Source organism: Orcinus orca, chromosome 14, assembly GCF_937001465.1.
Source record: "Orcinus orca chromosome 14, mOrcOrc1.1, whole genome shotgun sequence".
In the NCBI taxonomy this organism is placed as follows: domain Eukaryota; kingdom Metazoa; phylum Chordata; class Mammalia; order Artiodactyla; family Delphinidae; genus Orcinus; species Orcinus orca.
In genome coordinates, this window is record NC_064572.1 from 62898271 (window position 1) to 62914192 (window position 15922).

Sequence of the window (15922 nt, forward strand, 5' to 3'; positions counted from 1 at the left end):
TTCTCAAACAGGCAGGATTCAGGCATTGGATACTTTCCTTCAATACATAAACTTCCTGTAATGAAACTGTTAATAGGAAGTTCAGCACCTTGAACCTTAATTTATTGCAGTCACTGTGACATGTGCCTTTTTTTCAGGTATTGAACTTATTCTTGGGGATATGGGGAAGAGTGTGTATAAGATATAACCTCTAGGTCCTCTCCTCCCTCCCACCTTGCCAGGATACTATCCTCCTGTGAGCCTCACTTCCCTGATGGCCTAAGTAGTTATCCTGGCCTGACAGAGGTTAATCTGCCAAGGATTAGTAAATCAGCCCCATAAATCTTCCACTAATACATTCTCTCAGTAGCTAAGACCTTGCTGCCGGTTGTGCTTGAGTCTTCTGGTTCTCTTCTCAGAAAGCAGTAGTACAAGAGGGACTTGGTGAAACAGGGCTCTGGGAAGGGAAGAACTAATCCCTGACAGACCCTCTGCAGCCCAAGGAGCTTGCCAGTCATCCCCCTTCCCCTAGGCTGGTCCTGGGTCATAGGCACCAGGTAGCCCTGCAGCCCTTCCGGAGCAGAACTGGTCAAATGCTAGACACCTTCATCTCACCTCTTGTAGAGCAGGAGAAAGCACAGAGGAGGCGTGGCTCCAAGTGGGTAAAATGGGTGGAGGCTCTAAAGGCTGACCAGTGACAGTGGAAAGGCTCCCATATTCCAAATTGACACAATGGCCAGGTCAGACCTCAAATCCCTGGCCTCATCCCTACACATCTTCTGGTCCCACTAACACTTACTGAGGAGAGAGATTCCCCTTCCCTCCTTACAGGGGACATGCTTCCCTTCAGGGTCTCCTAGTGCTTCATTTCCAGTTCCATCAGCAAAAGGCCTTTTGCTCCTTCCCTCAGCTTTGATCTGGCCCTCTTGAATCTCCCAACTCACCCTTCGTCCCTAATGAAGCAGCAGCATGTACTAATTTGGCTGTCTCACTTGGCAGAATTACTTGATAGTGTACAGTAAGAAAATCTGGCAAGGCAGCTAGAAAATATAAAAGTACAATGTTGTAAAGGAAAGTGACATTCTCCAGGAGGTCTCTCAGCATACAAGTAGGAGAACTATTGTGCTCCACATTTGATAACTCCAGGTCAGTACTTGAAACATGTCATGCTGCCAGAAAGTTCCTTCATACGTTGTTTTGTATTCCCAAATGGATATGATTGATACCACATTCATTTGCATCTATAAAGAAAACAATACTGAGCTACCTTAGATCTGGATTGCTTTTTTCCCCCCTCTTGCGTTATCTATTCATTCATTTATTCATTCAATGAACACCAGAGTGGAAATACAGTGGTGAACAACACACTGACCTTCTGCATTCATGGAGTGTAGGTTCTTACAACCAATCACCAGTGCTGTGTTCCCCTTTATAAATGTGGACAACCAGACCGGTTGCTTGGGAAGACGCCTTCGAGGTCAGCTAGTGAAACCTTCTGTTCTACAGATTTAAACTGATGCTGAGAAAGATGTGTGGCTTGTTCCCCTAACTAGTACGGTACCGTGGGGTGAGTCCTGGAACCCAGGCCCCTTCCCTCCTCTTGTGTGCTCTTTAGGAGTCCATCTGTCTCAGCCAGGGGACAGAAGCAGAGGGAGGTCCTGAGAAGTGACAAGGACGCTGGGTGGAGGGGACAAAACACTGTCTCCTTCCTGTCCCTAGCCTGTGAGCCTACACACAGGCAGGGCTTTCTTTTCTTGAAAAGAATCGCAGCCTCAACTGGCCTTAGCAGCAGGTTAGGGCAAAGACAGAGACAGGGTCGTGCTCAGCGCTGGCGTTGCTGGTGGTGGTGGGAGGGAAGGGCAGGCCAGGGCACTCGCCTATTGTGGGTCTGGATTGGATGCTTCCACTCATTCATTTCCTTTTAATTAACCCGCATTCCTGGAGGAGAAATATTTATGTTGGCTCCCATAGAGGCAATCCGCAGACTGGAAAGAAGGGGGAAGAAAGACTGCCTTAGCAAAACAATATCTCTAAAGAGCTCAAGAAGAGAAAATAAGAGAACAAAATGCCATTAAAATAGCCTTCTACCCCCACGGAGTCAATGAAAACTTCATTTCACATGCTAATCCCCCACTCCGCCCCCTTCTCTTCTCATAACACCTTTCCCGAAAAGTGTTTGGGAAAAGTCTTCGCAGTCAGTACACAGCTCCCCGCAGCTCAGACTTCTCCTTGTGTTAGTTCAGGGCCCCAAGTGAGGCTCTCGCTCCAGCAGCGGCTTTTTTCTCCCCACCTTTAATTTAAACAAAGACTTCAGAGTTCATCAACCTCCCACTGAAATTCACAGCTGCTGAACAAACTAATCCCCTCTCCCCGCCTTTCTTCCCTTCAATGGGCTCTTGGCTTCAAAGACACTTTGGGAAAGGACTTTGCTGGGGCTCACACTGCTTCATCAATAGAAGTTAGTGCAAGTATTATCTGAAGAGCAAGTGGCTTTACAAACAAATACTGCCTAACAATCCTTTCCTCCCAAACACACACATCTAGCCCGCAGACATGATGCGATCTACAACAGGATTAGAGATCGTACCCCTGGCTTCACACCCAGCCCCTTTTGTGTAGCTGAGCTCAGCCCTGAAGTGGTGTGGGGAAAACCCTGGAGCTGAATGTCAGGCACGGATGGAGACACACACACACACACAGCAGAGTGACCATAAATGCTGCAAGGAGAGCCTAATTCAGTGCCACCTCCTTTCTTCAACTCTCCTGACTTCCTATCTGTCCCCAAGCCTCTCCCCTGCCTTATTAGGGTATAGGGAACAAGAACAAAAAGGACTGGGAAGACAGATAAGAGCAAAATAGGACCTAGAGGAGATAATAATTGGGAGATGACAGAGGAAACCAAACTAAAGCAGCTTTATTGCACATAAAGTACATCAGTGCTTCAAATGCAGAGTCCAACGATGAAAGCGCAGCCAGAGAAGGCAGCCCTGAGAAGTGTGGGGCTGGGGGAAGAGGGCCTCCAAGCCTTGAAGAACAGTGCTAGAAGACTCTTTCATTAATATGGCTTCTAATCACAGAATGAGTGGTCTAGGCCTTGGGCCAGGGATCAGGCAGGCTGAGTCAGGGGCCACTCCACACAGGTAGTGGTCCCTCTGCTCCTATCCCATAGCCTAAGACAGCTCTCAGCAAAAGGTATCCCATCCACCCTCCACCTCACCTAGCCCACCCTTAACAATGCTGGCAGTTGAGAGGTCCCTTCTTAAAAGGGTCTGAGTTCCTTCTCTTCGTTGTGCTCAGCACCTATCCCTCATGTGTATGACTTGTTCAAAGGGTGAACAGCAGTCAACTCTACCCCAGCCTCTGTGGCTCAGAGAAGTATGAACCTGGAAATATGAAGTCAGAGGCAAGGAAAAGGTAAAGTCAGGCTCATAACCCACAGAAGGGGAAAGACAAAAGACCCACAAGATGGGTACAGTCGAGGTAGACTTGGAAGTAACGATCCTGCTCACCCTCTCAGAAGCCACTTAGAATATCCCCAGGGGAGAAGACACACTGCACCAGGCCCTGTTGGAGTACAGTTTTAGGGAAGGTGAAGAAGAACAGGCTGAGAGAGCCCTGAGCAGATCCCAGAGGGCCACGCATAAAGGGGTGGAGAGCAGGCACTCTGCCTGTTTGGAGCCAAGCCTACAGCATCATATACCTGGCAGCAAGGGAAGAGGGCTAGGAAAAACAAACGGAATCTGTTCCGAAATTCCCCTTTCCTGCAGGAAGGAGTTAAGTAAAGTAGAAGTGGCCTCCTGGCAAGAGGAGCTGCCTGGTCTAGATGTGTAGCTTATAAGCGATGGTGAGGACGGACTTCAGGACAGGCATGAAGCTGGAGACCTCGCTGAAGCTGCTGCAGCTCACCACCTGAGCATGCACAGCGAGGCCCCGCTCAAAGCGTCCTGCGTCCACACATTGGGCAACCTCGTGGAGCCCAGCCAGGACAGGAGGCGAGAGCTGTGGAAGGATTAGTCCGCAGTCAGTAAGCCCAACCCCGCCCCTACCCTGGAGGCATGGAAGGGAGAAGAGAGGACTTAAGTTCTAGAGCCCAGTCCAGGCAAGATGTCTATACTCTGTAAGGAGCCCAGGGTCGGTGAGGCCCATAGAAAGGGACACTGGGCACCCTTTGGCCATGGGTGAAGGTGGAAGAGTGGGAGGCAGAGGAGCACCACTGCCTGTACTTACTGTCTCTTCACAGAGCTTCTCATATAGACATTCTAGACGTTGGGCTGCTTCATCCAGCTTCCGTTTTGTCTTCTGCAGGGAGGGAAATGGATTCTGATTCCAGCTACTATGCCTAACACTACACAGAACCATAAAGAATCACGGTACCTTAGAGCTAGAATGGCTTAATGCTCTTTCATTTCACGGAGGACAAAAAGGAGACCTGAAGAGGCCAAGTGACTCGCTCAAGCTGACGCAGCCAGGAATGAATGGCAGGTCTCCTCACTCCTGGTCTCACCCTCCTTGCAGTACTCCCTGTGGCCTTTCCAAGCGCTAAGTCTCAGTGCTGTTTGGTCTTGCTGCCAAGGAGATAACCTCCAGACCAGACAAGTCCTCCCAACTCCACATGGACATCAAACAAGTATAAGATACAGGCAGCATGTCCAGGGACAGTAAGAAGAGTCACACAAGGAACTGGTCTACAGCTAAGGGGTCCTGGGACCAGCTAGGGTAGGAGGGGAGCATCATGGGGAAGGTTCAGACTCACTATGTCAGTGGCAGACAGGGAGCAGCGCTGCAGAAGCACCTCAAAGCTGATATTCAAGGACTGATGTTCAGGGGGCAGCTCCTTCCTGTCCATCTTCGCAGGTGGCCGCTGAAGTTGCTGAGGAGGGAGCAGGGACACAGGAGAGGCAAGCTGTCCTGCTCATGGCTCCCCTCAGGACTAGTCCTCAGTGACTTGGGGGTCACACTGCTCCCACTAGAGCAGAGCAGAGCTGAGGAGGGGCATCCTCCCTTGTCTGCAGTAGAGACACTTGGTATCTGCCCCCCACCCCATCTCCTTCAGCCCAGAGTCTGCCTCCAACTTGAGGAATGAAGCCATCTACCGTGCTCCCTGCTTTTCTATACCCAAGAAAAGAAGGTTTCCAAGAGGAGGGAAACACATCATTCCTGTCACCTACAGGCTAAGTTCTCCTGGGGCTCCAGGGGGAGCATGACTCACACTGGGGACAGCAGGCTGTGAGGAAAGGACCCCTCGTGGCTCAGGGATGAGGCACATAACTGGAGCACTAATTGGTGCTGGGGGCATGAATGTCTCTGGCAACTAAAGAGAGAGAAAAGAAAGGCACGTGAGTCTAAGCTGAAAGACTCCTTCGGCCCTACTTTGAGGGAGTGGCAGAAATTATGAATGAACGAGGGCACAGAATAGTGCGTGGGGAACCTGGAAGTGAGAAGATGGTGAATGTGTATAAGAAGGAAAGAGGAGGGAGCTGAGGGGAGAAGAGTGAGTGGGGAAAGCAGAACAGGAAGGACCAGGCTGCTTTCTGTACGGAACTAGAGTGTGGGTCGTTGGTGAATGTATAAGGGGTTGAGTGGGGGGGAGATGTGTTGACTTCTTTCCTCTGGAGGTTTCCCCTGGGCACTGGAGCATTTTCCAAGGAATCTTGAGGTCCCGAATAGTATAAATATAGAGGTATTTTAGGGGCATGATCAAAAACACTGTAATTTTTGGTCTGAAGACCAGGAAAATTATTTTAGTTGGAGTCTGCCACACCTCCCTCCACAGACCAGCCACACTCTGAGTTGACATTCTCCAACCCCAGTTCATTGGCTTGAGGAAAGAGACTCCCAAGGTGGTAGTGGGGAGGGGAGGAGAGGGAGGCCATGGGAGAAGACTGACCCGGCTGAGGAGTCAAGATGCCAGTGGTTGGGAAGGTATCGGCGCATGGAGCACCTGGCCCTCCTGGAGGGTGTGCTGCAGAGAAGGTGACAGGAGGGGCTGGCGGCTGGGAGCTCATAGGGTTGAAGCCTGGTGCTCTCACAGGAAGCAGAGGGAGCCGTCGAGGAGTCTCAGGCAGGGAGGCAGAACCAGCCTGCATAATGTCTGGGGGTGCTGTGGGTGCACCAGGAAGAGGCCATGTTCCAGGGAATCCCACGGGGTTAGGAGATTGCACCCTTTGCCCTCCTGACAGCCGCGGCTGAGATAAAGCTGAAATGGGATAGAAACAGGTCATTTGCCACCAAATTTCAATTTGGGAGAGACTCAGCACATCAGAGAGGAATAAAGCAGCAATTAAAAAACTATAATAATAAAAAATAACTAATATATGTGTGTGGAGATCTACCATTTACAAAGTACTTTTAACTATATTCCTTATTTGACCCTCAGAACAATCCTGTGGGGTTGAAATGACCAACATAACAACCACTCTCAATTTTCAAAAGAAACAAAGTGGCTAGGTATATTGCCCACAGGTACAAAGCCAGTAACTGACAGTACTGAGAATTCAGACTTCAAACTCTAAGCTCCTCTCATTAGATAGACATACTGCCTCCCAAATCCATTCTGGCCATGCCAGATGTTTTCCTCTGTGCTCTGCCTAGACAGGTCTCCAACAAATCAACAAAACTGATAAACCTTTATAAAGACTGACAAAGATAAAGAGAGAAGACACAATTCATCAAGATCAAGGATGAAGCAGGGAACATTACAACAGATCCTGCAGCCATTAAAGAGATAATAAGGAATACTACAAATAACTTTACATTCATAAACTTGACAACTTAGAAAAAACGGACAAATTCCTCAAGAACCAAAACTCAGCCAAAATTAAATAGAAAACCTGAATATTTCTATAACTAATAAAGGAATTAAATTTGTAATTAAAAAGCTCCCCCCCACCACCAAAAAAAGTCTCGAGGCCTAGATAGTTTCACTGGAGAATTTTACCAAACATTCAGAGAATTAACACAAAGTTTACATAATCTCTTCCAGAATATAGAAGAAGGAACATTTCCTAACTCACTTTATGAGGTCAGTACTACCCTGATACCAACACTACAAAATAAAACTACAGACCAATATTTCTCATAAACTTAAGACACAAAAATCCTCAGCAAAATTTTAGCAAATCAAATCCAACAATGTATATAAAAATAATATACCACAACCAAATGAGATTTACCCCAGGTCATGCAATGTATATCATGATATATTTAAAAATCAATCAACGTAATCCACCATATCAACAGGTTAAAGAAGGAAAATCATTTGATCATATAAAATGATGCAGAAAAAAACATCTGACAAAGTTCAACACTGATTCATGATTCAGTACCCCAGGAACAGATGGAAAAACTTCCGTAGCCTCATAAAGAGCATCTACAAAAAACCTAGAGCTACCATCATATTTAGTGGTGAAAGACTGAATGTTTTCCCTCTAAGACTGGAAACAAGGTTAGGGTGTTCACACTCACCATTCTTATTTTAGTACTACAATAACGCAAGAGAAATTAAAGGCATACAATTTGGAAAAAAAGAAATAAAACTGTCTCTATTCACAGATGACATAACTATCTACATAGAAATTCCCAAGGAATCCACAAAACACTCCTAAAGCAAATAAATGAGTTCAGGAATCTCATTTATGAGCATTGAAAAGTCACGTGATACAAGATTAACACATAAAAACCAATTACATTTCTATACACTGACAATAAACAAGTGGAAACCAAAATTAAAAATGCAATACCATTTGATTTCAAATTGCTCAAGAGAAAATTAAATACTTATGTTTGAAATGAACAAAACATGTCAGGAGCTGTATGATGAAAATTATAAAGTGCTGATGGAGACAGTATTGGAGAGACATACCATGTTCATGTACGGGAAGACTCAATATAGTAAAGATGTCAACTATCCCTACATTAATCTATAGTTTCAATGCAATTCCTGTCCATTTCTGCAAGTTTCTTTTTAGATATAGGCAAACTTACTCTAAAATTTATTTGAAAAGAACACGGTCTTAGAATATCCAAAGCAATTTTGAAACAGAAAAATAAAGTAGGAGGAATTACTATTCCCCATGTCAAGACTTACTGATATAGAGGTAGTAATCAAGACAGAGTGGTACTGGCAGAAGGACAGACACACAGATCAGTGGAACAGAACACGGAACTGAGAAATAAGTCCATACGAATATGTCTGACTAATTTTTGACAAAGGAGCAAAATCAATTCAATGGAAGAGGAACAGCCTTTTCAATAAATGATTCTGGACATCCATTGGCAAAAAAAAAAGGAAACCTGACCCAAACTTCACACTTGCACAAAAATTAACTCAAAGTGGAACATGGACTTAAATGTAAAACATAAAACTATGAAACTTCTAGAAAAAACACAGTAGTAAATTTGGGGGACCTTGGACTAGGCTAAGAGCTCTTAGACTTGACATGAAAAGCATGATCCAAAGAAGGAAAACTTCATAAACTGGCCCTTATAAAATTAAATTTTTTTGCTCTGTGAAGGACTCTGTTAAAAAGATGAAAAGTAAAATTCATACATGGTTACCCACACCACACACACAAATGAATACATGTAAAACCAGTGAAATCTGAATCTGTGAATTATACTAATGTCAATATCTCAGCCTTGATATTGTATTGTGGTTGTGTGGGACACTGGCATGGGATGTGGTGGGCTTGGGATGTATGAGACTTCCCAATACATTTTATTGTATTTTCCTGTGAATCTGTAATTATAGAAAAGAGAGAGTGAGAGGAAAGGGAGAGGGGAGGGAGGGGGAGGGAGGGAGAGAGAGCCAGCAAGTAGGGAAGGAGGAGGAGGAGGAGGGAGGGGGAAGGTGAGGGAGGAAAGAAAATTAGGGTGGGAATTAAAGGTGGGACAGGATGAATCATCAGAACTTTTCTACCTGATACCTTTATCTACAATCTCCCTGGATTTTATTCCCCTCTAGTAGGCTCCTGGTCTCATAAATCAACAGCATCCTATCCATCTGGGCACTGTGGTCAGTCTCCCCATTTAGCACACTCCTCTTAACCATCACCAGTTTCTGTCAATTCTACCTACTAAATATCTCAAATCCAACCTCACTTTCTAGTTTCAGGTCTTTCATTCCCTCATTATCTCTTGCTATAGCTTCCTAACCACCTCTAGCCTTGCCCTTCCTAGACACATAGCTAGTCCTTCCCCTGCATAAGACCATTCAATAGCTCCTGCCTGCCTTCAGGGTCAAGTCTAAACTCTTTCTTTAATTAATTAATTAATTAATGGCTGTGTCAGGTCTTCGTTGCTCCGCTGCCAGCTTTCTCTAGTTGCGGAGAGCCCGGGGGCTACTCTTCATTGCAGTGCATGGGCTTCTCACTGCAGTGGCTTCTCTTGTTGCGGAGCACGCGCTCTAGGTGCGTGGGCTTCAGCAGTTGTGGCACGTGGGCTCAGTAGTTGTGGCACACGGGCTTAGTTGCTCTGTGGCATGTAGGATCTTCCCGGACCAGGGCTTGAACCCGTGTCACCTGCATTGGCAGGAGGATTCTTAACCACTGTGCCACCAGGGAAGTCCCTCAAGTCTAAACTCTTGAACACAGAATGCCAGGTCTCTCCTGATCTAACTACCACTTGTTACCCCAGCTTCATCTAACTCAGTCCACTGCCACAAACACCTGTTTTGTAGCCCCATTAAAATGTTAGTCATTCCTCAAATGGGCTCTGCTTACTTTCCCTTCACTGCCTTTGTAGATGCCATTCCCTCTGCCTGAAATAGCCTTCCTTACCTCTTCCTTTGCCTAAATAACTTTTAACCTTCAAGACTCAGATCAAACATCATACTCGTTCTGAAACATTCCCTGAACTTCCCCCATCCCCCAGTAAATTGCTTTCTTCTGTGTGATCTCATGGCTCTTTAATCTTTAACCATATCCCAATCATGGTATTTATGAATTTTACTGTAGTTAATTTTTACCTATCTTTCCTAGACTAGACTATGAGCTAATTAAGGGCAAGGATCATGGTTTGTGTACCTTTCTGTTCTAAGTGCCTAGTAGTTGTTCAATAAATAGTTGTTAGAAAAATAACTGAATCTACACTTTATGAAGACAGGAATTTTCATCATTTTTTCCCTAATATATTATAAATATATTATATTATATTATAAATATATTATAAAATCATGCCTGGCACTTGGTAGACACTTAACAGGTATTTTTGAATGAATGAACAAGCAAGATCTTACCTGGTGAGAAGACTGGAATCCCAGTCTGGGAGATGATGTCTCTTGAGAGTGGGGAGCAGCTCCCACAATAACCCGGGGAAAGGGGAAAGGGGGAGACTGCTGGCCCAAGACACCAGAACCCTGGGCATGAAAAAGCCAATCTCTCAGCTGCTGAATTGGTGGCTATAAAAGTTATAATCATGAAGAACTGTGTTAAGTAAAGTTAAAACAAGCAAACAACCCCTCTTACAAGCCTGGCCCCACATAGCATTCAAACTTCAGCCGACCCTCTACATTTCAGCCACCTTAGAGGACTCAAAAGGTCTCTAATTCCTGCCAAGCCTTCCTTCTCGCTGTTCTTTCTGCCTAGAATGCCTGACATCTTCTGGTAAGCTATTTCTCTTTGAAGGTCCAGCTCAAATGTTTTAACCACTGGGAAGCCTTCTTTGACTTCTCCAGACAAAGCCAGCCCCTTGCCTGTGAAATCCCACAGTGCTTAGTATAAGCTTCTGTTGTAGCAGGATAAATTATTGACATCTGATTTTCCCCCAAGAGACTGTGAACCTCCTGAGGGACTAGATCTTATTTATCCTGGGAGCTTCAGCATTTAGCATAGTGCCTGGAACATCGAAGTGCTCAGCCAGTGTTAGATGACTGAATGAAATGGTATGCTTTCTCCACATGCCCCCACTCACCTGAGCACTGTCACTGGGTAGGTAGCTCATGGCAGTGACCAGGCTGCCCTGGGCTGCCAGGAGGTTGGCATACTGAGCGATTCTGTAGGTTGTGGCAGGGCCTGGGCTCTCCCCATCAGCACCCCACAGTAGCTTCAAGCTCCTGTTAGGGACCATCACCTTCTCCATCAGGTCCTATAGGGACAAGGATAAGGGCAGTCAGCCCTCTTCAAAGCACATCCTGCTCTCCAAGCCCAGGCAGCTCAACCAAGGACTTCCCTGCTATGGGTATGAGGGCACCTGGCCATAGCCAGGTGCAGGTAGCAGGTGATGATATATGATATATAAGAGATATGACAGTCAGAGAAGGGCCACTTGGCTTCACTTCCCAAGCCGTTTGAGTCTTACACTCTTATACATTTCTGCCTCTTCTTTTTGGATTTTTTATCTTTTATGCTAATACATCATCAACTTCAGATTCTGTTATACTCTTATTTCATGTGTGACTTTGTCTCCGCATGAGTCTGTGACCCCCACCTTCTCTGGGTACCCACAGAGTATCTGGTACAATTTAGATACAGGACTTTTCACAGAAGCTAATAGAAGGCCCAAGCTCACAATTACTCAAATATCATGTAAACTTATACACCCAAACCTGAAGTGGGAAAAAATTACGACGGTTAATATCTAAGCAGCTGCTGCTCAGTCTCCCTTGACTGAGAAGGAAGGAAGATGATAGCTTACCCATGGAAAAGGTCCCAGACTTTAGGGGCCCTAATCTCTTCCCTAATACCCTGATTCCAGCCTGGTTACTCAAAAGACTCACCTCTGATGTCCCTGCAATCTCCACTGCTAGCCCCTCCTAAAGGCCTGATGCGGGGGACCAGGGCCCTGCAGAGAAGGGGTACCTGTAGAGCCATGGGGGATGAAGCCCGGGGGCATTTTGCCCAGCACTCCACCAGCCGCTCCACACTTCCTGAGCACACGTAACAGAGTCTGGCTTCAGAAGTTAGTGCCCTGCCACCCTCCTGCTCCATGTGAGTTCCCAGCATGTCTGTAGAGAGACAGAAACTTCTTAAATGGCACAGATTCCCTGTGCTCCTCCTCCTCCTGTTTGAAAACAGGTGGGGGACCATGAGCTATGGAACAAGTAGCCTCAGTGGCTTTAAGACAACAGTGAGGTTAATCCTGCTCTGCAGTGAAGGGCAAAGCTCTTGCACTGAGATGTGACAAGAAAAAGTAAAAGAGGACCATAAATACCCTCTACTAAACATAGAGGGATGCACTCTAGTCCCTGACAACATGACTTGACCTCCCAGAGTTCAGGCCGCTCCTCTGTCTCCTCCCTCAGTGTGGGAGTAGTCCCCGCTCGCGGCAACTAGAGAAAGCCCGTGCGCCGCAACAAAGACCCAACACAGCCACAAATAAATAAATAAAATAAATAAATTTATTTTAAGAAAAAGTCTACAAATAACAAATGCTGGAGAGGGTGTGGAGAAAAGGGAACCCTACTACACTGTTGGTGGGAATGTAAGCTGGTGCAGCCACTGTGGAAAACAGTATGGAGGTTCCTCAAAAAACTAAAAATAGAGTTGCCATATGATCCAGCAATTCCACTCCTGGGCATATATCCAGACAAAACTATAATTCAAAAAGATGCATGCACCCCTACGTTCCCAGCAGCACTACTCACAATAGCCAAGACGTGGAAACAACCTAAATGTCCACCCACAGATGAATGGATAAAGAAGATGTGGTACAGATATACAGTGGAATACTACTCAGCCATAAAAAATGAAATAATGCCATTTGCAGTAACATGGATGGACCTAGAAATGATCATACTAAGTGAAGTCAGAAAGAGAAAGACAAATACCATATGATATCACTTATATGTGGAATCTAAAATATGACACAAATGAACTTATCAATACAAAACAGAAACAGACTCACAGACATAGAGAACAGACTTGTGGTTGCCAAGGAGGAGGGGGTGGGGGAGGGATGGAGTGGGAGTTTGGGATTAGCTGATGCAAACTAGTACATATAGAATGGATAAACAACAAGGTCCTACTGTATAGCATGGGGAACTATATTCAGTATCCTGTAATAAACCATACTGGGGAAGAATATAAAAAAATGTATGTATATATGAATCACTTTGCTATACAGCAGAAATTAACACAACATTGTAAATCAACTATATTTCAATTAAAAAAAAAAAGAGTTGGCCCTCAATGGGTAAAGCTAAAAGAATAACCAGGTATGGTTTGGGAAGTGCTCTACTTCATGGTTAAAACACAACTCTACCCCTAGCCTAAAAGCTTAGGTCTCTGTGTCTCACTCTGGTTTTAAATGAATGAGGAGTTTGAAGACTTCCACAGAAGCTGAGCACTTACTGAGAGCAAAGCTTAGGGCTAGGAAGGGGAAGATACCCTAAAGGCAGATCTTCTGTGCTACCCTAGGTTAGGCTGGCTGTGCTCCTACCGCACCTGGATGCAAAAGGCCTGTTGTCTGTTACTGTTGAGGTCAACTCCCATTGGGCTGAGGGCTCTCACCCAGCCCCAAATCACTCTTCAACCATGTGGCCTGGAGGGAGAGACTTATGAGTACCACTCTTCCCAGCATGAGGTCAAATAAGCATTATGCTTTCTTCCCACCTCCCTACCCCACCAACTGGACTCGCTAAGATCCTTGAGGTATTTTCCTGGGAAAGAAACTACCTTCAGGAGGTAAAATGCTCGTATATGTATTAATGGAAGAGGTATTCTGAGACGGTTTCCACTGGCAGGATTCTCTTTTCTGCATCAAGCAGGTTTCTGATGTGAAAGCAGCTTACCTTCTTCTGAAGTTCATCTTTATTGTATCCTAATAGTTTTAGGAATTTCATTCTGGAGTCCTTCTCTAAGGTCACCTAAGGAGCCACAGAACATAGAAGTCTCCATTAGATGAATGTGAAAGATGCTCTCCTGCACCAGCTGGACATCTGTGCCAGTGTACCCTCAAATGTAGTTCTTTGTACTACCAGAAGTGCTCACTGAGGCCAACACCATCTCTCCCTATTTCTCCCCAGACTTGATTCCTGTTGGGGTGTGGGCAGATGTGTTAACAAACCCTTTCCCCCTTCTGCAATGAGAACTGGACCTTCAGTTGACTTCCTAGATCTACTGCCCTGGTAACCTGATAAGAGTAAAATGTCAGCTATGTTTCTAGGCAACACAGCTTGTGACTGGTAAATTGCATCTGGACCAGAACTATGTAAACTATAAATAATTGATGTGGACACCATGCTATGGGCTTCCCTGATAGCAAGGACTCCTGTACTAAACAGATCCCTTGCAGGGACCCTTTTGGAGTTTGTACAAGAGATATTAGCTCTTGTGGGCCTGGAGCTTCCAAGCCAGGGCAGCTAGCACACCAGCCTGATGTATATCTCATCTTCTTGCACCTGGGGAGCTGAAGGAGCGAACTCTAAGCTGCCTCATGGACTGTAACAAGGACTCCCACAGAAGAGAACCACCTGATGCTCCCTGATGCTGCCCTGCTGACAAGCTGTGGTTCCTGTCCCCTATCCTTCTGAGGAGACTGATGCCAAGTGAGCCTTCAGTAGTCTTATGAGTCTGAACGGCTAGGTGAGAAGACTCCTAAGTGGAAGTTGCATGGATATAGTAAACGAAGTCAGCTTATTCAGTGTTCCAGATACTAAGGGCCAAGGCTTCCTGAAGCCCTACCCTAATGGGTTAGCTGGCCTGGGCCCTTCATTTATCCCACACTGAACCATGAATTCTTACTATGATCTTTCTCATAGTCTCTCAGGGCCCCCTTCTCCTTCTATCTTCTTCTCCTGGAAATGTTCATCCATACCCAGCTTCAGGACCATCATCATGAACAGCTCTTGCGTAGCTTTTAAATCAGACTCCCCTCTGTCCTATGGGCACCAATGCCTCCTTTGTTCAGCAGAGTAAAGGCTGAACTCCCAATTATTCCCTCTACTCTTTCCCACCCCACCATTCCTGGAGCTATTACCTGTATCCTACTTATAACAATAGCATTATTTCTTACTATTTTCTTCCCACATCTCTTTCTAGCTTCATTCTACGGTTGATGATCTTCCTCAGATCCTTTTCTCCTAAGATTCCTGGTATCGACCTTCATAAAGTTCTAGTATAGGGCTTCCCTGGTGGCGCAGTGGTTGAGAGTCCGCCTGCCGATGCAGGGGACGCGGGTTCGTGCCCCGGTCTGGGAAGATCCCACATGCCGCGGAGTGGCTGGGCCCGTGAGCCATGGCCGCTGAGCCTGTGCATCCGGAACCTGTGCTCCGCAACGGGAGAGGCCACAACAGTGAGAGGCCCGCATACCGCAAAAACAAAACAAAGCAAAAAGTTCTAGTATATCTGAAGCACAGACTCCAAGTTCTTCTCAGACCCCCCAGGACAGTCCCTGTCCTTCTTTTTGCATTCTACTCTATAATCCCAAAGATATGACTAATCCTCTCACTGCCTGTCCAGTGATTTCTTTCTTTCTTCAGCTCTCTCCTCTCACATGCTCACTTCCTTTGACACATAAATCACTCATCATGGTGTCATAAGCAACCTGAAATTAAACTGACGCTGCAACTGAAACCATGCCTCCAGAGTAGAGTGGGACTTGAGCCCTGAGTCCCACCACAATGACTTGCCTTGGGTTACCTGAAACAACTCAAAGCCTTCCAACTGATCCTCTTCCCTTCCTTTCCCTTTCTTTCTTCTCCATTCCCATCACCTTAACTGCCCTGTGGCATGGCACTGTGAAAGCCTTCATCCTGGCTCTGGTAAAGTAGCCAGGACATCAGCAACAGTAGGAAAAAGGCAAATGCTGCTTGTACTCCTCAGTTCCCCTATAGCCATGAATGGTCTCTGAGCCTCGGGGAAAGGGTGAAGACTTTGTGCCCGGGGTGGGTGCCATGTAGGAAAAATCCCAGCGAGGTTAGGGCCTCTGTAATCTGGGCCACGTGGTGGTTGTTGACAGAGGCTGGGGTGCCCGGCTTTGGAGAAACACTTCTGAGCAGCCAGCCTTC

General features: G+C 46.0%; 1 protein-coding gene across 1 annotated transcript; it reads right to left on the reverse strand.

Moving 5' to 3' along the window:
* Window positions 1-10114: 10114 nt before the first annotated feature.
* Window positions 10115-15829, reverse strand: LOC125961046 (protein transport protein Sec31B-like). Its single transcript, XM_049697124.1, has 5 exons — window positions 14929-15829; window positions 13706-13780; window positions 11775-11920; window positions 10888-11061; window positions 10115-10375 (listed from the first exon to the last, which is right to left on the reverse strand). The coding sequence occupies exons 3-5, from the start codon at window positions 11916-11918 to the stop codon at window positions 10130-10132; spliced, it is 564 nt and encodes a 187-aa protein (XP_049553081.1). The 5' UTR covers window positions 11919-11920; window positions 13706-13780; window positions 14929-15829; the 3' UTR covers window positions 10115-10129.
* Window positions 15830-15922: the final 93 nt, after the last annotated feature.

Coding starts and splice junctions, on each gene's coding strand:
- LOC125961046 (XM_049697124.1), bottom strand. CDS start 11,918: ATGCTGGGAACTCACATGGAGCAGGAGGGTGGCAGGGCACTAACTTCT. Junction 11,062..11,774: donor CATCCCCCATGGCTCTACAG/GTACCCCTTCTC, acceptor TTGTCCCTATAG/GACCTGATGGAGAAGGTGAT. Junction 10,376..10,887: donor TACCCAGTGACAGTGCTCAG/GTGAGTGGGGGC, acceptor TAACTTTTATAG/CCACCAATTCAGCAGCTGAG.